Source organism: Gorilla gorilla, chromosome 9, assembly GCF_029281585.2.
Source record: "Gorilla gorilla gorilla isolate KB3781 chromosome 9, NHGRI_mGorGor1-v2.1_pri, whole genome shotgun sequence".
NCBI classification, from domain to species: domain Eukaryota; kingdom Metazoa; phylum Chordata; class Mammalia; order Primates; family Hominidae; genus Gorilla; species Gorilla gorilla.
The window spans coordinates 67795009-67815731 of record NC_073233.2 but is presented as its reverse complement, the minus strand read 5'-3'; the positions used below and the strand labels follow the sequence as shown (position 1 = coordinate 67815731).

Here is a 20723-nt window from a genome sequence, read left to right as displayed (position 1 = left end):
ATGTGGATGGATAAAGGCCATATAAATAAAAGCTCTTTGTAATTCAATATTTTTAACAGTCTAAAGGAGTCCTGACATCAAAAATTCTGAGCAGCATATATACCCCAAAGAAAGGAAATCAGTATATTGAAGAGATATCTACACTCCTGTTTGTTGCAGAACTGTTAACAATAGCTAAGATTTGGAAACAACCTAAGTGTCCATCAACAGATGAATGGATAAAGAAAATGTCGTACATATAAACTATGAAGTGCTATTCAGCCATAAAAAGTATGAGATCCTGTCTTTTGCAACAACGGGGATGGAGCTAGAGGCCATTATGCTAAGTAAAATAAGCCAGGCATAGAAAGACAAACATCACATGGTCTCACTTATTTGTGGGATCTAAAAATCAAAACAATTGAACTCATGGACATAGAGAGTAGAAGGATGGTTACCAGAGGCTGGGAAAAGTAGTACGGGGGAGATAGGGACGGTTAACAGGTACAAAAAAAATAGAATAAGACTATTTGATAGCACAAAAGGATGACTACAGTCAGTAATAACGTAATTGTACATTTTAAAATAATGAAGAGTGTAATCAGATTCTTCATAATGCAAAGGATACATGCTTGAGGAGATGGATATCCCATTCCCCATGGTGCAACTGTTATGCACTGCATATCTGTATCAAAATATCTCAGGGACCCCATAAATATATACACCTACTATATACCTGCAAAAATTAAAAAATTTTTAAAGTCTAAGCAGCCAGCATTATTGCACTGTGGCTGCAAAGTTGTTTAATGGCTACAGAGTTACAGTTTTACAAGACGAAGAGTTCTGTTACATGACAATGTAAATTACTAAACACTACAGAATTGTACACTTAAAATGGTTAAGATGGTAAATTTTATGTTATATAGATCTTATTAAAAATAAAATTAAAACTATTACATTACATATCTAAATGTGAAAAGCAAGACTGTAATTTTTTAAGAGAAATACATAGGACAGAATATCTTTGTGACATTCTGATAGGGAAGGCTAAAGGTGGAGGTTTGGAGTGGGAAACCTCCACTCCACAAACCTCCAAATAGGAGCATTCATGTTATACATACTTTGGTTAAACAGTGTTTTGAACAGCCATGTGAATATGTTGTAGAGGAAAATGAATAACTGAGTCTGCATTTCAGAGGTGAAGTCCAGGATAGAGATGTAACTTGAAGCCATCAGCATAGCGATGTTAGTTAAAACAATGAGATTGAATAAACTCTCCAAGGGAGTGGATATGTAGAGATGGGGTGAGCAGTTCAATGTCCAATCCCTAAGAACCCCAATAAGCTAGAAAAGAAGAGAAATATCAACCACAGAGGATCTACTAAAGACAAACAGTGATCACTGATAAAGGATGCTATTGCAGAAGCAAGATTTTTTAAAAATTTGGCCAGAAGAATTAATATATCAATAATATACCCAGAGATACATCATACTGAGAATAATTATTTCTATTAAAACTAAGCACAAAACAAGGCCTCTAACTTTGCTATTGCAGAAAAAAAAAACTTATTGCACTCCGACAAGAGACAAAAAGTTTATATATTTGAAATAGTTACTTTTTGTTTGAGACAGGATCTCACTCTGTCACTCAGGCTGGAGTGCAGTGGCATGATCATGGCTCACTGCAGTCTCGACCTCCTGGGCTCAGATGATCCTCCTACCTCAGCCTCCTGAGTAGCTGGGACTACAGGCACCCACCACCATGTCTGGCTAATTTTTGTAGAGATGAGGTTTTGCCATGTTGCCCAGGCTGGTCTCAAACTCCTGGGCTCAAGTAATCCACCTGCCTTGGCCTCCCAAAGTGCTAGGATTACAGGTGTGAGCCACTGTGCCTGGCCTGAAATAGTTAATATCAATATTAGTTTCAGCTGATATAATCAACTTATTTAAAAAAAGAGAATCAACTAACAAATTATTAAACTGACTAAAAGTTCAACAAGCATGATGGATATTACTACTCAAAAAAAAATCTTAAAGCAGTCATATGTGCTAATTTGGATTCATTGATCCAATTCAAAAAAAAAAAAAACAAGAATAAAAGAATCCCATTAGTAATTGTTCCCGAGTTTGCATGAAACCCTGTAGAGGGCCTCATATTGGCAGTTGGTTGGCCCGATTCATTGTGTTCTACAATTTTTAGGGATACCTGATCACTAAGTTCTAAAGATAACAGTCTGTGTGCTTTGTTTCAATATATTGGTTGCACTGTCTGTTTGTGTAAGATTTGGGGCAACTCAAACTATACCACCACTGTGACCTTATCCCAATGTAAAACAACCTTTCTGTGATACACACACAGAATAAAGCAAGTGCATAAGGAAATTTTAAAGTTGTTATACACACTTTGTTCAGAGTATTCTTGGCAGAGACCACATGTGTAATTATTTGTATTACCCAAAGCATATCTTAGCGTAATGAACTCATATGTGTAAATAATTGATTAGCTTTATCAAAATTAAGCAATAAATATTACAGCAGTTTTCTCTGTAGCTATCTAGGTTACACTATATATGCTAGAAGCAAAGGAATGGGAAGACTGCATTACTTAAATTCGTTTGTTAGGATTATTCGGGTGCCAGCAGTTGTAGAGGCCATCTCTGATCATACCTATCTGACACCTACCTGTGCCCCACTTTGTCCCATTCTCTGACCAGGGCACCCACAGAACTGACTTTCAGTTTGCCTTTATTCTACATTTTGTCACAACTACTAAGGAGGACAAAACCTGCTAACTCCCCTAACCACATTAAGTTTGAGTCCAGCCTTTTTTGGAGTGATCAGCAAAAATCCCGTCTGAATACGGATGAAGAACGCAAGATAGAAAGAAAACCACAAAAACTGCTAAACTTAAAAGATGCTAAATTTTTAAGCCTGCACAAACATTAAGTGTTGACTCCCAAAGAAATCTTTCCCATCTAAGTAGCACCACAAGTCACCCACTTATAGCCCCCAATCACAGGAGACATGCTTGATTCCAGTGTGTTTCTCACACTCTGTGTCCAAACCATTTGTATGTTTTAATATCCTGCAAAATATATCCTCAATTGTACCACTTCTCTTGACCCTTGGCTCTAACCTTTCAAGTCAAAAACAATTTTCACCAACTTTCTGGTCAGCCTGTTACTGCTATGTCTCCAGGAAATTAACAAGATTCTTTAACCCAGAGACATTGTTTCTTCAATTTCACAGCTGCACAAATCCTTGTCAAAAATAAAACAGATTGTTATCCATCTTATCTCCCTTTGATACACTGTATATCCCTGAAATCATTATTATTGGAATTAGTGAATACTTACATTAAAAGTTAATTTTAAAAACTTAAGATTTTTCAAAGTATCAGACATTAAATGTCAAAAATTAAGATCTAAAACCAAAAGCATCTGGATCAAAACCTCATTCTGACATGTAGAGATTTTGGTCAATTGAATTCACCATTGAGACTTTTTAGGTTGAGTTAATGAGTACCTGCCTCATTACTGTAGTGATTGTTAAATAAATGCATGTATCCTATTGCAATGAGGGCAACAGATGGCTATTTTTAAATTTTAGGTTCAGGGGTACATGTGCAGGTTTGTTATATAGGTAAACTGTGTGTCACGGGGCTTGGTGTACAGATTAGTCACCGAGGCAATAAGCATAGTAACTGATGGGTAGTGTTCTATCCTCTCCCTCCTCGTACCCTCCATCCCTCAAGTAGGCCCTGGTGTCTGTTGTTCCCTGATTTGTCTCCACGTGTACTCAAGGTCTGGCTCCTACTTATAGGTGAGAATATGCGGTATTAGGTTTTCTGTTCCTGCATTATTTCACATACGATTATGGCCTCCAGCTCCATCCATGTTGTTGCAAAGGACATGTCTCATTTTTATGGCTGTGTAGAATTCCATGGTGTATATGCACCATATTATCTGTACCCAGTCTACCATTGATGAGCATTTAGATTGATTCCATGGCTTTGCTATTGTGAATAGTGCTGGGACAAACATGTGCCTTTATGGTAGAATGATTTATATTCCTTTGGGTATATAACCAATAATGGGATTTCTGGGTCGAATGACAGCCCTAAGTTCTTGGAGGAATTGCCACCCTACTTTCCACAATGCTGAGCTAATTTACATTCCCACCAGCAGTAGGTAATTGTTCCCTTTTCTCTGCAACCTGGCAAGCATCTGTAATTTTTTTAACTTTTTTATAAGAGCCCAAAAATATCTTTTAATTGGGATTTATATTTCCAGGAGTAGTCAAAAATCTACTAGGGTTTATCAAAATGAAAGATTAGGCCAAGTGTCCTCACCCCTGTAATCCCAGTACTTTGGGAGGCCAAGGTGGGTGGATCACCTGAGGTCAGGAGTTCAAGACCAGCCTGGCCAACATGGTGAAACCCCATCTCTACAAACATACAAAAATTAGCCAGGCATGATGAGTGCCTGTAATCCCAGCTACTCAGGAGGCTGAGGTGGGAGAATCATTTGAACCCGGGAGGCAGAGGTTGCAGTGAGCCAAGATCGTGCCCATTGAATCCCAGCCTGGGTGACAGAGCGAGACTCCATCTCAAAAATCAAATAAAAAAGAAAGGTCAGGCCAAGTCATGCTGCATCTTTAATTTTACTCAAGGTGGAAAGAAATAAAAATAGTAAAAGAATCACATATATTCAGATGACAAAATTTTACTGTCATTTTCATTTCAAAAACAAAAGTATTCAGTCCCTTCAACCAATCCCAGCTCTTTTCCAGCTTCAGCTGTCTTGGGAAGGATTGAAGTTCAGGAAAGTGACATAGTTAGGTACCTGTTAGTCAACCAAGCCCAGCAGCTCAGCTAAGTTATTTAGCAGTTCTAGATGACTCAAATTTAGATGTCTTTGTATTCTCTTGGAACAAAAATCCCCATTTCTAGAGGGGAAAGAGAGGTACTTTCAGATTTAGCAAAAATAAATTGTGTCTAAAGAGGTGGAGAGAGACCTTTTTCACATTTTCTTGTGTCCATGAGTTTTTCTCCCTCCCAGGAGCAAGAAGTCTAGCCATAAGAATGTTCTGCCCCAACTACGTTTTCCCTGTGGAAGAAGATTGACCTTGCTTTGAGTAAAGATCATTTGTGTGCATGCATCCCTGCTCATGTATGTGGTACTTTCTGGTTCAGGCTCCCTGGAATGAATTTGGCACCTGTACTCTTTTACAGTGTACTCAAAGGCACAAGACTTCACTTCCAGAGATATACTAAGCAATTTAAATTAAGAGAAGAATTAGATATCTTTCCACCTGGGATGCAAGCTGTGATCAGCATGATCTGAGTTTTGAGCACTTTTGTGTTGGAATAAGCAGCTATTGTGGAGCCTGCCGTCCCTCTAAGGGATTTTCACTGGGCCTGGGACACTGTGCCATATGGAAGCTGGGAGCCAAGTTGTCACTTGGTTCCAGGTTCTTTATTAGAAGAAATCATTTCCCTGTTCTGGGTACACAAGGCACATTCCCTGTATTGCTTAAGGTGTGGGTGTCATATGGCACTTGGCTGGTATCGGTATAGGTATACCTACCCCCTGTGGTAAGGTATCAGGGTCTTTGCCTACAGCTCCAGAGGGGTGCATGCATCCCCCACTTTGCATTGGCTATCAGGAGGGACCTACATGGGAGACTAATACACACAACAAATGCTGATTTTGCTTCATCTTTTCTCCTTGCTTCACCTTTCCTTCTTTCCTGACACACAAAAAAAGACACTGGTTCCAACCAGTGCCTTGTGTGTGCCAAGTCATCCTTGGCAACTCCAAGATAGATTCAATGGGTCTAGATATGTGAGCCCCCACTCCTGGTGCTTGGCACTATTATCTTTGCCACCCTCCATGCAATGGGAATTCTTATTTGGGATTCATAGCTGGATCTCCCTACTCGACATTTTGCCAATCAATTCAGGAGCCTCAAAAGGAAGAGCAAGTCATCTTGTTCACTAAGAAAATCTCCACCAAAGCACTGATGGTAGGAAGGGTGGTGTGACAGTGTAGTTGTGGCCCTGTATGGTTACAACACTTTCAGAATTAGGCCAAAAAGCAATTGAAATATTTTCTTCTAGGTTCTTGCTTTATCAAGGTAGTAGAAAAGAAATGCACAATGTCAAAATAAGTTTACAATGTTTCCTCATGAGACATTATCAGGAAACAGAAAAGAAAAAAGCAGTATAGAAAGCCACAGATGAAGGGCTCATGGGAAAATCCTCCTTTTGAGTGCATTATAAAAGAGGGAGACTTCAATATATTTCACTGAGACACGGTTACTAAGCATAATGGGTAAAACTAAAGTGAGCAACTAAATCATAAAAATGCTGAATGTTAATTCAGAAAAGAACACACTGGGTATGGGCAAGCTTTATTATGTATGAGCTTGATTTCAGAGTTAGAATGGCAATTTCACTTAAAATTAACTCATTAAAAAGTGTAAATATCATGGTATAGATATGTTATTCAAAACTCCAAAATGTAGTGAAACTGGTAACAGATGTTGCTACTCATCTTTGTACAGACACATCAACAGTATTGATGAAACTGGTTTTCAGACAAGATGTATCACTTGTTCCCTTGCTTTAGGGAGGAGAGGGTGTTATAACACAGGCATTATTGATACAGTGACTTCTTGGATAGTTGCTCCTGTAGGATAGGGGGGAAAAGCAGTTAAGAGCTGCTTAAATATAACCTTACCTAAAAAGAAAACACGTTCAGAGAACTCATGGGTGCTCAATTAGAAGTAATGCGGAAAAAAAGAAATCACATTTCTACCCTATAATGTAATCTATGCAATTAACCAGCTATATCAAATATAACCATTAGATATTATGCTATTAGAAGTGATTAGCATCTATGCGTTGGCTAGATGACTGCCTTTCTGAGACTATCAAGTAATTACATCATACATTTCAACTTTGATTTTAAGTGGTTTTCAGATCTCTAGAACAAAGCTTATTTCTTTATGAAATGTCAACTTCAAGGCTATTGTCAATATGCACAAGTTTTCTGGCATCCTTTTAAAATAAGCTCAGTAGAAAAATCCTGATTAAAAAGAGTGTTTTCTACAGGTATTAATCTTAGGAAAAGTGCGAATTAGATGTAGTGACTTCCTCTGAATTTAAGCCTAGTTTACCTATCTGCCTACTTATTTTATACACATATATGTATATAGACATGTTTTTCTGTAAATATTAGTATGAAATTAGAGATCTGGTATGGGCCTTCTATGACAACAATTTCATTTTGTCACAGGCTATATTGAAAATGAACAGTTTAGTGCCTGAGAGAATAGGTAAGGAAACTGACCAGTATGGAACCTATTCATGTTCATGTGCAACAAGAAAATTATAACTATATCCAAGTACAGACTACGGTACCTAATTCTACAGGGTTCATATTAAAACCAGAGCAATTTCAGCATGCAGCATTCAAATAGGAATTTACATTATTGCCTTCCTTGAAGTTATATTTAACAAATTGTGGTTAACTATAAAATAAACAACCTTAATATTCTCACCTTATTAACACTGTTAAAATTAAGTGTCCATGTTTTACTTTGTGTGGGAGTTGGTGACTCTTGTCCTTTTGTTTTTTGAGGGATTTCTTTCAAGGTGTGGGCATCAAACCCACTCATTCCAAAATGCATCACAGAGGGGAATTTAAACCTAAATGCAGAGCAAACAAAAGAAAAGCACAGGATTAACAGCTGTACAGATTTTTTGTGGGAAAAATATGTATTAGATAGGTTCGTTGTAAGTGATAACCCAAAATAACTGACTTGTGGAGGAAAGGCAAAGTAGCTCAGTAAATCTAAATAAAGAGTGTGTAACAGAACCTTGAATAGGATGGTACTTATTGATCCAGAATTGATCCTTGACTTGACTTTGAGGCTCCGGGGTCAATAAAAATTTTGAAAAGCAAAATGATTGTTAGATGTGACAAACATTCTATCTATGCTGAATGGACTATGACTCAACCAAGCCAGGCCACACACACACATCCCAAGATTAGAAATTGAAAACAGAGACCCATATGTATGCAAAAAGATGCTACCACCAAAATCTTAGGCAGGAAATAGAGACATAGACACACCCCATTCCAAGGTTAAAAAGGATTTCACCACCTTTAACTACCATCTCAACCCTTCTCCATCCTATCTTAGGAGTTGTAGTGTTTATTCCCACTGCTGGTCTTTCCTTCCCTGCATGTAAGAAAAAGGAATGTGGTTTGCTCGTCTCCCAAAGCCAGCATGTAGGCAGTTCCAGGAGAATGATTCAGATTCAGAGTACATGTGTAAAGGGAGGCTAAAATCTCATTCAAATTTTCTATATCTCTTGTTGAATTTAGAAGGGCTAATATGTCCTGGCCTATTTGATCTGGGAGAAAAATGGACTGTGAATAGATAAGGCATAATAGCCTTTACTTCTATAATCTGCTATTGAAACCATTTTTTTTGAGAGCTCAGTGGATGCCTATATAGATGGCAATATAGTTCAATCCCATCTGCTAAGATTCCCCTTAAGATGGCCAGCACCAAGTGAGAAATCCAAGGATCAAATGTGATGTTCATGACAGACCCACTCAAAAAGTCATTAAGTGAGGAAGACCGGCATTTGGACCCACCGTGGAGAAGGCATCTATGCTCAGTGTTGGCCAAAAGACCCCTACAACAATTTCAGCAGAGATATTTTCTCTTTTCATGTCTTAATACAATTACCCTATCCCAGCAAACACAGGAAAAGTAGGGGAAGAGAATAGATTTTAAAACCACAAAAAGATCACATTTAAGAATCTACTCCAAAACTCAAACCCCAGCGTAGCTGGAAATGGAAAGAAGGGAAGGAAGAAAACTAAGTATGAAAATCTAGTATTAAGTTGTATTCCACTAGGCTTCACAAGTCTAATAACCAGAAAATCAACTTCAAGATGATGTCAAACATTGAGGAAAAATTTACATTGCATAAAAGCAGTGATTACACGCCAGGCGCAGTGGCTCATTCCTGTAATCCTACCACTTTGGGAGGCCGAGGCAGGTGGATCACTTGAGGTCAGGAGTTCGAGATGAGCCTGGCCAACATGGTGAAACCTCATCTCTACTAAAAATATAAAAATTAGTCTGGCATGGTGGGGTATGCCTGTAATCCCAGCTACTCTGGAGGCTGAGGCAGGAGAATCGCTTGAACCCAGGAAGCGGTGGTTGAAGTGAGCTGAGATCGCACCACTGCACTCCCGCCTGGGCAACAGAGTGAGACTCTGTCTCAAAAAAAGAAAAAAAAAAACAGTGACTACGAAACTACTTTCTGCAAGTTTAGACTATCTGATAATTAAAAGGTGAATATGACAATATCAACTGCAAAAAGGCAACTAGATCTCAGGAATCAGAAGTAGGAATTTAAATGACATGTAATTTATCACCACATTTACATGCTCATTGCCTTGACTCCATTGCCATAAGTACCACTTCTTTCCATGATCCAAAAGGAGGAGACTAACGGCTTTTTTTTTTTTTTAGACAATCTCACTCTGTCACCCAGGCTGGAGTGCAGTGGCGCTATCTCAGCTCACTGCAACCTCCACCTCCCAGGTTCAAGCGATTCTCCTGCCTCAGCCTCCCAAGTAACTGGGATTATGGGCATGTGCCACCAGGCCTGGCTAATTTTTGTATTTTTAGTAGAGACAGAGTTCCACCACATTGGTTAGGCTGGTTTCAAACTCCTAGCCTCAAGTGATCTGCCTGCCTTGGCCTCCCAAAGTGCTGGGATCATCTTTTTTTTTTTTTTTTTTTTTTTTTAATATCATAGCCTTTACCTGCTTAGAGGCTGACAAGTTTACAAAGGCTGTTTGAAAAACTAATTGGCATTGTCCAAGTCAGGTGCTAACCCCTGGGTCAATAAAGTGGAAGAGGATAGGAGGTGCCTATAACAATATAGCAGCTAATATTATAGACAGAGGTTGAGAAGACATTGGGGGCTGGAAGAACAAACATACTTTCTCAGATTAAAAGAGGATACAACAGAGGTACATTTTCTACCCCGTTCCAGGAAGTATGGGGGACTCATACCAATTTGTAAAAATTCCTCATGGTCAGGGAAGCATGTTCTTTAAAAAACCAAAGACTACCACCAAAATCTTAGCCAGGCAAGAGAGGGAGACACCCCATTCCAAGGCTAAAAAGCAGTTAGATTCCACCACCTTTGGCTATCATCTCAACCCTTCGCCATCCTACTTTAGGAGCTGTAGTGTTCATTCCCACTGTTAAATCTTTCCTTCCGTGACAGTGAGGGAAAGGAATGTGGAGGCGGGAGTGGGGAAAATGAGAAAATTACCTACTGGGGACTATGCCCAGTACCTGGATAGCAGGGTCAATAGTATCTCAAACCTCAGAATCATGCAATGTACTTATGTAACAAACCTATATATGTACTCCCTGGATCTAAAATAAGAGTTAAAATTTAGAAAATTAAAAATAAAGGTTAGAACCACTTTAAGATCAACATGAATGTTTATGATATTTAGCTACTGTCTGGTTAACAGTTGTGTTTATTCTGATGTAGCAACACTGTCCATTAGTAAATCTTTATTACAGAAAATTCTAAGTCTACACTGTGCAAATGTTACCACTAACCACATGCTGCTACTGAGCACTTGAAAAAATAGCTCATGCAACTCAATTTTTTGTTGTTTTAATTTTAGTAATTTAAATGTAATATTACCAGTGGCTACTGGTTACTATGTTAGACAGCAAAGGTTTAGAGGTGACTGGCGAAGTTTGAAGAACAGAGGTTCCTTTTAAAAGCTGATTTCAAGTCATTCCTTGCAGGGTGCCTTAATTTTGTCTGACCTTTTCCACGCTTCAAGAAGTATATGGATATAGTGAGAATTTGTTTGAAATCATCCTGAACAGCTGAAAATGGCATTGCTAAGTTGCAAATGAACTTAGGTAGTCAAGATAAAGATCAAATAGATCATTAAGACATAATAAGTAAGAGCCCAGAGAAATCCAAGCTTGTAAGGTCATTGATATAATGAAAGAGTCAGAGCAATTCAAGGATGAAAGAAATTTCATTTCATTTCATTTAATGGTACTGTATCAACAGGATGTCCCTATGCAGAGGGAAGAATCTTGACCTTCCTTACACTACATGCAAAAATTAAGTTCAGATGGATTATAAACCCAAATATATTCAAAACCATAAAACTTCTAGAAGAAAATAAGACTTGGCAGTAGCAAGGAATTTTACGACAGAACAGAAAGCAATAACTAGAAGGAAGAGTCTATAAATTAAACTCCAAAATTAAAGACGTCTGCTCATCAAAACACACATAAGAAAATTAATAAGCAATGTGGGGACTGGGGCGAAATACATCTGACAAAGTCCTGGTCTTTAAGATATGAAGACCACTTACAACTCAAGACAGATGATGCAGAGTAAAAATGAACAAAAGACATGGCTCACAAGAGACATAAAAATGGCCAATGAGCACTAATAATTAGTTATCAGAAAATGCAAATTAAATACGACTATGCACCTATTCAGATGGTTAGAATAAAAAACTGACATCAGAGGGTGAAACCACTGGACTCCCATACATTCCTCATATTAGTGCCAAAAAGGACACCTTATTTTGGGAAAATATTCATCATTTCTTACAAAACTAAACATACTCTCCCAATGATCAAGCAGTCCCATTCTTAGGTATTTAAAGGAAACAAAAACATACACCCAAAGATATGCAAACATATGGTGATAGCACATTTATTCATAATAGCCAGAGACTGAAAACAGCACAAGTCTTTATCAAATAATACGTATCTAATGAAATATACCACTCGACAATATAAAGAAACAAGCTACTGGAATATACAACATAAACGAGTTTCAAACATTCTGCTGAAAGAAATAAGCTAGACACAAAAGCATACATGCTGCGATTCTATTTCTACAAAGTTATAGAAGAGACAAGAACAGTGAGGTGTGGCTGCAGGAACCAACTGGGAAGATCCACTTTCTGCAGCAATCAGTCTTACTCATGTCAGTAGGGTTTTATGTTAAACATAAAGCTCAGTTGACAAATGCATTAACTTGTGTAACATTTATATATTAATTGCATGTGAGTTCTTCTTCAAATAAATTATTGATCCTTAATTCATGATACGCATGCTGAAGCACTTAGGGAAAAGTGTACTCATGTCTTCAATTGGAAGTGCATCAAAATTGATAGATGGGGAAATGATTGTGTAACAAAGTTTAGCAAAATGGTAGAATCTAGGTACTATATATAAATTCCTTCAATTCTGTACATTTGAACATTTTCCTTAGAGTTAGAGAAACTTTAGAAATTTATGCCATACACATCCCTCCAGGGCATTTTTATGGCTGCATTCTTAACAGAAACATCTATCAACCAAATAATAAATTTAAGAATGTGTAAGAGAAGTAGCTACTCATACCTCTTCACAAAGCAAACCACTGGAAATTCATAGGTAGTATGCAACCTTGGTTTGTAACTGATCTCTGATAATATGGCGTCATCATTTGTTTGGAACATCTGAAACAATTGAGAGTTTTAATACTAGAAGGCATTAAATTCTTTTGGTGGCTTAATGATCTTAATAGAATCTGCTTTAGGAAAATCTGGAAATGGCATTTTACATTAATTTAACAGATATAAAATAGTAGACCTCATGAGAAATACTTTATTCTCCTTTTTCTCCTGGTCCTTCAACTTCTTTGCCCCCATCTCTAATACCAGATGGGGGATAGGAGAAAATAATTGTCTCTGGGTCTGTTTTAAAGTATATGTGCTTTTTCCAAAGTAGTACAATTGCATATATTCATAAACAATGTTCCCAGCTATTAAAATCTGACAGCAGATGGAGGTAGTAAAACTGAGAAGGCACAGACCGTACCTTATGACTTTGAGACAGAGTTTCACTTATCACCCAGGCTGGAGTGCAATAGTGCCATCTCAGCTCACTACAACCTCTGCCTCCCAGGTTCAAGCGATTCTCCTGCCTCAGCCTCCCAAATAGCTGGGATTACAGGTACCCACCACCACACCCAGCTAAATTTGGTATTTTTAGCAGAGACTGGGTTTAACCATGTTGACCAGGTTGGTCCCAAACTCCTGACTTCAGGTGATCCACCCGCCTCAGCCTCCCAAAGTGGTGGGATTACAGGTGTGAGCCACCATGCCCAGCCCCTTATGACATTTTTAAAGTCCCTTATCTGAAATGTCCCAATTAAGTAGATAAGCACCTGGTCCTATCTAACAATTGATCACTGCAAGAGATAGGAAGATGCTTGAAAATTTTAATTAGGAAGGAACTTTTGATACTATGTAGCCCTGAAAAAAAAATTCAGTATATGTTTTAGGGAAAAGCGTCATGGCACTTACAATTTTCTTGATCCCACAAGAAGTGACAGGATAAGAAAACGCGTAGTTAAATGACAACAGTCTTGTTACAGGACAGTTATCTCTCAGGTGTATGTCGCCAATTCTAATTTCTGTGTTGTTATCAAAAGGCCTTATTTTCATTCTGACTAACAACCAATCATCAGAGCACATTGCAGTTATTGCTAAAAAAAAAAGAAAAAAAGAAAAAAAATCCAAAAAGTAATATGGTAGCATACTTCCTCTCAAGACATTACACTATCAGTGCTGACAGACAAATATAACACAAGCTACATGGGTAGCGTTCAGTCTCCTATTAGCCATGTTCAAAAATAAGCAGGTATAGGCCAGGCACAGTGGCTCATGCCTGTAATCCCAGCATTCTGGGAGGCCGAGGCAGGTGGATCACCTGAGGTCAGGAGTTCAAGACCAGCCTGGCCAACATGGTGAAACCCCATCTCTACTAAAAATGCAAAAATTATCCAAGCATGGTGGCGCGCCCCTGTAATCCCAGCTACTTGGGAGACTGAGGTGGGAGAATTGCTTGAGCCCAGGAGGCAGAGGCTGCAGTGAGTCGAGACCATGCCACTGCACTCCAGCCTGGGCAACAGAGTGAGACCCCCATCTCAAAAAAAGACATTAAAATTAAAATTTAAAAAAGCAGGTATAGTTTAAAAGATATTTCATCTAAGCTAATATATCCCAAATATGATCATTAACATGTAACAAAACAAAAATTGAGATTAGATTTCTTATACTAATTTTCTGGAACTGATGTGTGTTTTGTATTTGTAGCACAATTCAAATTGGCCACACTTCATGTGCTCAAAAGCCCCTTGAGGGCGGTGGCTGCTGTGCTACTCTGTACTTTACACAGCTGCAAAAATCCAGAGAGAGGTTAATTGGTTATTTAATTTCTTTGCAACCATTTATTCATATTTAGAGTGAACGTAGGCATTATTATCTACCTTTTAGGGTTCTGTGATGATTAAATGAAATAAGGCATATAAAAGATCTTGGAAAACTGCCTAGAACTTAAATGCTCAATTAATGTTTATTAAGGTAAAAACAATTTAATGGTCTTTATATAAGACACTACCACCACCAATTCCTTCCATAGAGATAGATCTCCATCCATCCATCCTCAGTATCAATTAAACTAAACCTGATCAGAATTTAATACTATATAAAAGATTAGGTTTCAGAGTCCAATCTTCTCCTATTAACCTGAAGAAGCTGTGGCTATATCCTAGGAACATTTTTACAATATCAGGCACACAGGGACATTTCACATTTTACCATTATCTCTCCCCACCCCAGGGGAAAAAAAAAAAACCACATCTTCATCTCTTTATCCCCATATGGCATGTATTTGGTCTTCAGTATGAATTTTAATTAAATAAGTGACTAGTCCAACCACATAAGACATTGACCCAGGTTTTAATCCCAGGACAGTTGGCAGTATCCAAGGATCTACAGAACTCTGTCTTCCATAAAATGTTTGGCTTAGAATGAGCCTTATTTGGCCTAGAAACCTGAGGTTACCAACTTGATACATGCTTTTTGGGACAGCTAGAAGAACAGAGACGCAAGTACAACATGGAACTCGGCATTTAGAATTTTGAGAAACCATTTTCCTAGAGAGATTAATAGCATAAGTTATTCATATAAGAAAGTTGATAGATACTGATAGTAAATACAGTGATGACAGCTGCAGAAGTGAAGTTTAGGGTGAGGATGAAAAAAAATCTGCAATCCACTTACCTCATAGCAGCAGGACTATGGTACAATGTCCTTCTTGGTCCATGCCGAAATGGGAATTGTAATTACTATCAAGTCCCTCCTTTTATTCAGACTAAGAAAGGAGCTGTAGCCTATGTATTTTCTGTTTGTATCCCAAGGATAGATATATTTATCTTAAAAAGCAAAGCTTGCAGGGCCAGGCTGTCATTGAGGGGTTAATATGTTAGACCACAAGCCTGTTCCCATGGGGATTCCCACATTTATTGTCACCACATTAAATAAGAAGTTCTGCTGTTTATGTACCAATTCCTAGGTCAAATTTCACCACATTCTTTTTTTTTTTTTTTTTTTTTTTTTTGGAGACAGAGTCTTGCTTTGTCACCCAGGCTGAAGTGCAGCGGCAGGATCTTGGCTCACTGCAACCTCCACCTCCTGGGTTCAAGTGATTCTCCTGTCTCAGCCTCCTGAGTAGCTAGGACTACAGGCATGCGCCACCACACCCAGCTAATTTTTGTATTTTTAGCAGAGACAGGGTTTTGCCAGGCTGGCCAGGCTGGTCTCAAACTCCTGACCTCAGGTGATCCACCCCCACCTTAGCCTCCCAAAGTGCTGGGATTACAGGCGTGAGCCATGGCACCCGGCCTATGTTCTTGTTATTGAGTCTAACAAAGAAAACCTGAGATAGGACAGATAATCTCTTCATTTTCCAGATAAGAAATTAAATGCTCAAACCATTAAATTACTTGAAGAATCTTAAGTCTGGTACATAACGTGGCTGGCCCTAATACCAATCAGACAGTGATCTAGGCCATCAGTAGTCAACTCAGTCATTGCTGCAATCTAAACAGTGTCTTCTTTGTCCACTGAACATCTGTGTCTTAGGAGAGGTAGGAGTGAAAAAGTGAGAATTAGAATAACAGTAAGTGCCTGACTCAGGTTTCAGTTAATTATTCTCTATTCACAGAGAATTCTCTATTCTCTATTCTCTATTAATAATGCTAGTTGGTGAGTAATTTGTCTAAAGCCTTACTAATCAAAGTCTGGTCCACAAATCAGTAACATCAACATCACCTTAGAACTCATTAGAAATATTGAGTTCCAGATCTCATCTCTAACCTATTGACTCGGTTTGCATTTTAATAACAAGATGACTTACATATACAAAGTTTGAGAACTGGTCTAAGAGGTACCAACATTCAGAGCTGCAAGATGACCACTGAATATAATAAAAGCAGATAAAAACATGTGAAGAGAAGGATAGATGAGAGGCCAGATTTCTTTCACATAGCCATTCATTCAATTTTTATATAACTAATACTTTCCAGTGCAAGGATGGAAGACGTTGTGTGTGCCAAGCATTATGGCTAGACCACAGTTACAAAAATGCCATAAAAAATAGATTGGTAGTACTCTGGGAGCAGGAGCTAGGTTTTGTTTTGAAAGATGGAGTCTCCCTCTGTCGTCCAAGCTGGAGTGCAGTGGTGAGATCTCAGCTCACTGCAACCTCCACCTCCTGGGTTCAAGTGATTCTTCTGCCTCAGCCTCTGGAGTAGCTGGAACTACAAGCATGTGAGAGGTGACAGCGTGCTGACAGCCCTCACAGCCCTCGCTCTCTCTCCATGCCTCCTCGGCCTTGGCGCCCACTCTGGCCGCGCTTGAGGAGCCCTTCAGCCCACCGCTGCACTGTGGGAGCCCCTTTCTGGGCTGGCCAAGGCCGGAGCCAGCTCCCTCAGCTTGCGGGGAGGTGTGGAGGGAGAGGTGCTGGCGGGAACCGGGGCTGCTCCCTGTGCTTGCAGGCCAGCGCAAGTTCCGGGTGGGCATGGGCTCCGCCGCCCCACACTCGGAGCTGCCGGCTGGCCCCCGCCCCCGCCCGGGCAGTGAGGGGTTTAGCACCTGGACCAGCAGCTGCTGTGCTCGACTTCTCGCTAGGCCTTATCTGCCTCCTGGCGGGGCAGGGCTGGGGACCTGCAGCCCGCCATGCCTGAGCCTCCTCCCCCGCCTTGGGCTCCTGCAGCGGCAGGAGCCTCCCCAACAAGCGGGGCCCCCTGCTCCAGGGTGCCCAGTCCCATCCACCATCCAAGGGCTGAGGAGTGCGGGCACACTGCATGGGACTGGCAGGCAGCTCCACCTGCAGCCCCAGTATGGGATCCACTGGGTGAAGCCAACTGGGCTCCTGAGTCTGGTGGGGACTTGGAGAATCTTTATGTCTAGCTAAGGGATTGTAAATACACCAATAGGCACTCTGTATCTAGCTCAAGGTTTGTAAACACACCAATCAGCACCCTGTGTCTAGCTCAGCATTTGTGAATGCACCAGTCCACACTCTGTATCTAGCGACTCTGGTGGGGACTTGGAGAACCTTTGTGTCCACACTCTGTATCTAGCTAATCTAGTGGGCATGTGGAGAACTTTTGTGTCTAGCTCAGGGATTGTAAACGCACCAATCAGCACCCTGTCAAAACGGACCAGTCAGCACTCTGTAAAATGGACCAATCAGCAGGATGTGGGTGGGGCCAGATAAGGGAATAAAAGCAGGCTGCCGGAACCAGCACTGGCAACCCGTTGGGGTCTCCTTCCAAACTGTGGAAGCTTTATTCTTTGGCTTTTTGCAATAAATCTTGCTGCTGCTGTTTGGGTCCACACTGCCTTTATGAGGTGTAACACTCACTGCGAAGGTCTGCAGCTTCGCTCCCGAAGCCAGCCAGACCACGAATCCACCAAGAGGAACAAACAACTCCAGACGCGCTGCCTTAAGAGCTCTAATACTCACCTCCAAGATCTGCAGCTTCACTCCTGAGCCAGAGAGACCACGAACCCACCAGGTCTGCAGCTTCACTCCCGAAGCCAGCGAGACCACCAACCCACCAGGAGGAACAAACAACTCCCGACGCGCTGCCTTAAGAGCTTTAATACTCACCGCGAAGATCTGCAGCTTCACTCCTGAGCCAGAGAGACCACGAACCCACCAGAAGGAAGAAAACTCCGAACACATCTGAACATCAGAAGGAACAAACTCTGGACACGCCACCTTTAAGAACTGTAACACTCACCGCGAGGGTCTGCGGCTTCATTCTTGAAGTCAGACCAAGAACCCACCAATTCCGGACACACATGCACCACTACACCTGGCTAATTTTTGTATTTTTAGTAGAGATGGGGTTTCACCACGTTGCCCAGTCTGGTCTGGAACTCCTGAGCTCAAGCGATCTTCTTGCCTAGGCCTCCCAAAGTGCTGGGATTACAGGCACTAGGTTATTTTTTTTAATTTTTTTTTTGAGAAAGAGTCTCGCTCTGTCACCCAGGCTTGAGTGCAATGGCGCGATCTCAGCTCACTGCAACCTCTGCCTCTCAGGTTCAAGTGATTCTCCTGCCTCAGCCTCCTGAGTAGTCGGGATTACAGGCATGCACCACCATGCCCGACTAATTTTTGTATTTTTTTGTTTAGTAGAGACGGGGTTTCGCCATATTGGTCAGGCTGGTCTCGAACTCCTGACCTCATGTGATCTGCCTGCCTCGGCTTCCCATAGTGCTGAGATTACAGGCGTGAGCCACTGCACCCGGCCTACAGGCACTAGGTTTTTAACTCATTTTACTCCCTAAGTTTCCCTAGATTCATCTAATGTGACTAAAGTACACTTAGGTCTCAATCTCATCCTTAACTACATACCCTAATTTTGGTCTCAGGGAATGGTAATAGAGAAAGACCCACATACAAAAAAGACATTAAGGCATTGAAATCTCAAAGAAAGATCAAACAAACTCCGGTGTAACAGAGAAGCCAAGTCTGATTATGAGAAAGGTAATCGCAGGTTTGAGATTTGATACTGGGTAGCCCCCCACAAATCTTATTCACTCTGAGAAGTACAAAGAGGCGGTCATTAGCTTCGGTTGTTAGAAATCAAGATTATATGAAACGCAGCAGTGGTTTCAGCTGGTTTCAGGTCTGGCACTGGTTTTGCTTAGAAAAGGGGTCTCACAAATATGTGCCTTAAAGTGCTTCTAAGCTGAAATAAAACACAAGGCTGGGTTTCTCAACTCAGCCTCATTGAGATCTATAACCAAAGAGATTTTGTGGTTGTTGGCTGTACATTGCAGAATGTGTAGTGGCATTCTTGACCACTATCCACTAGATACCAGTGACGAACGCTGTTGTGACAGCCAAAAATCCCTCTAAACATTGCCAAATGTCCCCTGGAGGGCAAAACCACCCGCTGAGAACCAGTATTCTAATGTAAAGGAGGAAGAGAACCAGTGCATGGTTACAGAAACAGGAGAAAGTCCACAGGCTGCTTTATTTGGCAAACCTCTCACACTGACATTAGACACAGCCGACATCACTCTGGCGCACTGAACCAAACAGCTATTCTCTCATTACCTCACGGTAATTCCAGCACTAAGATTTGAGTGTTTTCATTTCACTGGGCCTCTCATCATCTTATTTTAAGACAGTATACATTCCTAGTAATTTTTTCCTGGCAGCCAAAATTAGAGAGACTTCAAAAGTAACTTGCCCACAAGTTACTCCCTAAGTAACACAAGTACAATGCTGGGGCTCAACTGTTTCCCAAACTTCAGTATATAGAGGAAGCAATTAGAACTCATCCAAACTCAGCTGCTTACTCTCTACATAATTTTCATTCTATCTCTCCAGCACCATGGATAGGCCAAGAGAGCCTGTAACCCTCCCCAGAAACCCAGAGATCTCTAAGGTAGTCCTTCCTTTCCCTGGTTCTTTCAAATTATAGGAGCCCCAGTTACGTTAGAAACATGGATCTCACATAAGAAGAGGGATAATGGCAGAAGATGAACTAAAACTGGAGAACTTTCAAATTGGCTTATAGAGAAAGAAAACTGAGCACAGTTTGTGTGACCAGAAAGAGTAATTTTTTCTTAACTGAGTAATAGAAACAGGCAGCCCTACCTGTTGGTTTATAATCAGGGGGGAAAAAAAACCTCAGCTTTTTACACAGCAGTGTTTTAGAAAGTAATCTTATCACTTTAAATCACCACCTCTGAAGATATTTCTTATACATACCTGGGTTGAATCCAGAAGAATTCCAAAACAATAAAGAAAAGAGGAAGGACCTACCTAAGAGCACAGAGGTTTTCATTGCTCCAGACTCCAAGACACAACATAGGGAACAAGAAATGGCAAGGAGCTGGGGGTTCCTTGAGTGCTTATAAACCTTTGGCCACATTCAGCTGTCTGCAATTACCCTCTGCTGGGGCAGCCCAGGGAAACCCCTTAGCATCTTCTCAAAATATGGCCCATCAGCTGGCAGTAGCTGCAACACTTCACCTGTGCCATAGGCAACCTGGGAGCTTGTTAGATGCAAAATAACAGGTTTCACTCTAGACTTACAGTATCAATCACAAACTGCATGTCAACAAGATTTCCAAGTAGTTCACATGCATATTAAATTTGAGAGGCATTTTTCTTAGCATAGCTTTAGTCTGGGCCACTTGACTACCGACTTCTTAAAAATTATTTTAAAAGTAGAAATCATGATGTAAATAAAGTTACTCAATCTATTATACATCTCTAGGTATATGGAT

At 40.3% G+C, this 20723-nt stretch overlaps 1 protein-coding gene across 1 annotated transcript; it reads right to left on the bottom strand.

Annotated features, from left to right (window-relative positions):
- Positions 1-6377: 6377 nt before the first annotated feature.
- Positions 6378-20489, bottom strand: OOSP4B (oocyte secreted protein family member 4B). The gene is made up of 5 exons (XM_031015862.3): positions 20257-20489; positions 13428-13609; positions 12481-12578; positions 7546-7693; positions 6378-6671 (listed from the first exon to the last, which is right to left on the bottom strand). Exons 1-5 carry the CDS (start codon positions 20363-20365, stop codon positions 6639-6641), a joined length of 570 nt encoding a protein of 189 aa, XP_030871722.3. The 5' UTR covers positions 20366-20489; the 3' UTR covers positions 6378-6638.
- Between the last annotated feature and the right edge of the window lie 234 nt (positions 20490-20723).

Excerpts from the sequence above, each read along its gene's own strand:
- OOSP4B (XM_031015862.3), bottom strand. The coding sequence starts at position 20,365 with ATGTGGCCAAAGGTTTATAAGCACTCAAGGAACCCCCAGCTCCTTGCC. Across the intron at positions 13,610-20,256 it reads GAAAACCTCTGTGCTCTTAG|CAATAACTGCAATGTGCTCT; the intron begins GTAGGTCCTTCC and ends TTTTTTTTTTAG. Across the intron at positions 12,579-13,427 it reads CTTGTGGGATCAAGAAAATT|ATGTTCCAAACAAATGATGA; the intron begins GTAAGTGCCATG and ends CAATTGTTTCAG.